General features: G+C 43.4%; 1 protein-coding gene across 1 annotated transcript; it reads left to right on the top strand.

Annotated features, from left to right (window-relative positions):
- Positions 1 to 440: 440 nt before the first annotated feature.
- On the top strand, positions 441 to 1,386 carry GPRC5D (G protein-coupled receptor class C group 5 member D). The gene is given in 2 exon segments (XM_060113468.1): positions 441 to 1,123; positions 1,125 to 1,386. Coding segments are annotated over 2 exon segments (945 nt in total).
- Positions 1,387 to 4,426: the final 3,040 nt, after the last annotated feature.

The raw sequence follows: 4,426 nt of genomic DNA, 5'->3' as shown, positions 1-4,426 counted from the left end.
AGTTTTGAGGGGTTGATAGTTTTGACCTATTTCATTCAGTAGGTCCAGGTGTCTTCATGTGGGAGTCAGAGATGTTATAGTGTCCTGCCCAAGACTACGCAACAGGGGTTCTTGAGGGTGCAGGTAAAGTTATGAAGTTATGTTTGTTCCTTTTTTTTTTTTTTTTTTTGCGGTACACGGGCCTCTCACTGTTGTGGCCTCTCCCGTTGCGGAGCACAGGCTCTGGACGCGCAGGCTCAGCGGCCATGGCTCACGGGCCCAGCCACTCCGCGGCACTTGGGATCTTCCTGGACCGGGGCACGAACCCATGTCCCCTGCATCGGCAGGCGGACTCTCAACCACTGCACCACCAGGGAAGCCCCTGTTCCTTTTTCTTTTACTTTTTTTTTTTTTGCACGGGAACAAAAGACCATTCTCGTGAGGTCCACCTACAAGTCACCATGTATGAGGACTGCAAAGAGTCCACTGGGGACTATAACTTCCTCTGTGACACCACGGGAGCATGGGGCATAGTTCTGGAGTCCCTGGCAGCAGTTGGCATAGCAGTTACAGTTTTGCTGCTCCTGGCATTTCTCTTCCTCATGAGAAGGGTTCAAGACCGCAGCCAGTGGAATGTCCTCCCCACCCAGTTCCTCCTCCTCCTGGGTGGGCTGGGGCTCTTCAGCTTTGCTTTTGCCTTCATCATCCAGCTCAATCAGCAGACTGACCCTATCCGCTACTTTCTCTTTGGGGTCCTCTTTGCTCTCTGTTTTTCGTGCCTCTTGGCTCATGCCTCCAACCTGGTGAAGCTGGTCCAGGGTCAAGTGTCCTCCTCTTGGATGACAATTCTGTGCATTGCTATCAGTGTCAGCCTGTTGCAGACGATCATCGCCACTGAGTATGTGACTCTCATCATGACCAGAGGTACGATGTTTATGGATATGACACCCTGTCAACTCAACGTGGACTTCGTGGTCCTCCTGGTTTACGTCCTCTTCCTGATGGCCCTCACGTTCTTCGTCTCCAAAGCCACCTTCTGTGGGCCGTGTGAGAACTGGAAGCAGCACGGAAGGCTCATCTTGGTCACCGTGCTCATCTCCATCATTACCTGGGTGGTGTGGATCTCCATGCTCACGACAGGCAACCCAATGGGACGACCCTGTCCTCTACATCGCCCTGGTCACTAACGCGTGGGGTTTCCTGCTGCTGTACATCATACCGGAGCTGTGCTTTCTCTATAGATCGTGTCAGCAGGATTGCCCTCTGCAAGGCAATGCCTGCCCACTCCCAGCTTATGAACGCAGCTTCAGAGCGGAGAATCAGCAACTCTCAAGAGGTACTTTCCTGGGGAGCTTGGGGAGGCTCTCCCGTAAGAGAAGCAGGAGAAGAAACAGGGCAAGAGGATGAGCCAAGAGAGAAAGAAAAGGGAATGGTCAGAATTTAGGTGGGTGGCTACATAGCTCCAGCCTGGAGATGGGGACACTCAGAGTCAAGGTTAAACTTTTCTGAATAATCAGTTCCTCCGAAATACAGAGATTTATGGGGAGAGGCCAAGACAGAAATGACTCAAAGGCCCTAAATAGAAAGGGTGTGGCTCTGAGTAGCCATGCTGGATAAAGAAAGGCACCCACTATAAAATGAATTAACCAGCCCCAAAATAGGCGTGGGCCATGCCATTGCATGACATACCATGCTAAGTGCAGATGTTTTGGCCATCAAGTGCAAAAGCAACCCTGGCACCAGTGACTGACATTTTTCAAATTTAAGTCTCAAAGCCGACTTGCCCAAATATCATAACAGACTGATATGTACGACTCATCACCTCATTAGAGTCTCAAAGCCCAATAACTTCTGGATTCCTACTTTGTAAATCATTCACTCCTTGAAAGCCTTCGAGGTTTACAAAAAGTGACAGGATGAGCCATTAAGTCAGAATTCTGAGCAGAGTCTCAGATGTGTAATCATTAATAGAAATAAAGAACTTGCTTATGTGACATTTTCATAATAATTTCTGGGTCGGATTTGTATCCTTATATAAGACCAAGCCACCTGACTCTATACTGTTAAAGAATAAAATATATTATCCATGACAACAAGGAGGCTTGGACCCCCATAACCTGGGGGAATTAGTGGCTAATTTCAGTTTTCTGGAAATAGGTCAAAACTCATTAATCCCTTTCTGAAATATCTGGTCTATCATTCATAACCCAGTATCACAGTTTTACATCAAATTTTGTGTCTTAATAGGCATCTGATTTCTCACAGTGTATTTGTAATGTGCAAAGATGATGTTATTTTCTATATTGTATAGCGCACATTATGCTCACCAGGCTCAAAAAAAGTAATAGAAGCTTTCCTTTTAAGTCATACACTTTTTTTGAGCTGTACTCTATGGCTAATTACATACTCAACTTCAATCCTGTTCAGATGGAAGCATCCATTCATTCTTTTCAGTTCAGTTGACCATGAGTTGGAAATTGACACTATACATCCTTCTCTTAAGAGTTTTTCATTGCTTTTGATGATGTGAGGTTTGGGGCAGAATCACAGAGTTGATCTTTCTTGAAACTACTTCTCATAGTTCTCACCGAAAAATAGGATAAAACTTCTTCTGTTTGCTTTATTGTTGTTATGTTTCCAGGAAACAAAAGTCAGAGAGAGAGAGAGAGAAAGTTCTTAGAGTTTCATAATACTCAAAACGCACTGAGACTTGTAATGATCAATTTTCCATACGGCCAAAAGACTAGGCAGGTGTTTAAAATGATCTAAGAAGTGTCTTAGTGGAAAAGCAAGAGCTTTAAAAAGAACAATGTTTCCTTATAACTATCCTATTCCTGGAGCATGGTTAGAAAATCCATTTCTGCCAGTGATAGCCATTGTCAATGTAGCTCAATATTTTGTGGCAGAAAAAAAAATCGATAGTGTAGAAAAGAACATATAGATTGCTCTCCAAAACTAGGCAGAATAACCAGAAACTTAAGCTTAGAGAAGGAAATCAGAATTTAGGTCACCTAGAAAAAGTACAAAAATCAAAACTTAGAAGAATGATTAAAACACAAGAAACAGTACAGGATGACACCTAGCTAGGAAAAACATACAAAGAGATACAAAATAAATAAGAGCCAGACCAGTACAGTATAATAACAATAACTCAAAAAATCCTAAGTGTTGCTGTAGGTCATGAACTGACAGTGGGAGCGCAGCTCACGGCTGTCTGTTTTTGTTTGCTCAAGGAACAGTCATAGTGTTGTGTAAACAGACAAGTGGTCAGCTGGAACAATCAGGTCGTTGTTCTCAGCATCTGTCAGTCTCTGACAAGAATACCCGTTCCAGCACCGAGATGCACTGATGAGAAGTGTGGGAGAGGCTGGGTGGAAAACCACAAAGAAGATGAAGGGGTTATAATGTCAGACCTACATGGAAAGGTTAGGACAATGAAACTGAGATGGTAGTTCTCAAGCTTTATGTGCCTTTCTCATGTACATTCAGGTTCTCTCTAAATTCTGTACTGAAACACAACATTTTGTTCCAGTCCATGAGGCGTGCATTTGTCATGTGACTCTTCTGATTTATAGCTATGACTCCAGTCACATAATTATTTGATTTACCACTGGGTTGTGAGACCAGAATTATTCAGTTGAAAGAAGAGTTAGACAAGGGATTAGCAGGGAATTTCACACATATGAATACCTCTCTCCAAGAGGCTGTTGTCCTGCTTTCTGTCTCCAGCTAAAGACGAAGGGTAGAAATAGACTCAAATCGAAGCACAAAGCATTTACATTAAATACAAAACTAAGAGTCGGTACACACTGAAATAGATGAGCAAAGCGGATTAAGGACTTCATTTCCTTGGAAGTCTTTCAAAAGATTAGTCTTTATCTCTCGGAAGTGGCTTAGGGACTTAGTTCGAAGATATAAAAACATCCTGATGGAGAATGAAAATGAAATCAGGCATATTACTACAAAACACCAAACAAATGGTTATAAATATTCTTTGCCCCATGTTATAAACGTGTTTCTTAAAAACTGTAGACTGGGGCTTCCCTGGTGGCGCAGTGGTTGAGAGTCCACTTGCCGATGCAGGGGACACAGGTTTGTGCCTCGGTCCAGGAAGATCCCACATGCCGTGGAGCGGCTGGGCCCATGAGCCATGACCACTGAGCCTCCGCGTCCGGAGCCTGTGCTCCGCAACGGGAGAGGCCACGACAGTGAGAGGCCCGCGTACCACAAAAAAAAAACCCAAAAACTGTAGACTGATTGAACTTTTAAAATCAATTGCTCTTTTAACTGAGAATTTTAAATGTGATATAATTTGCAAAGACCTTAAATATAGAATATCAGCCATGAATCTTTGTTTATGAAGGGAAAGCTCCTGTTCTAATTATTGCCTGCTTTATCTGTTTTAGATGAATTAGAATATTGTTATATCAAGTTTGCTAAAAGCAAG

This window comes from Mesoplodon densirostris, chromosome 11, assembly GCF_025265405.1.
Source record: "Mesoplodon densirostris isolate mMesDen1 chromosome 11, mMesDen1 primary haplotype, whole genome shotgun sequence".
NCBI classification, from domain to species: Eukaryota; Metazoa; Chordata; class Mammalia; order Artiodactyla; family Ziphiidae; genus Mesoplodon; species Mesoplodon densirostris.
The sequence above is the reverse complement of the archived record's forward strand: the minus strand, read 5'-3'. Positions and strand labels throughout refer to the sequence as shown.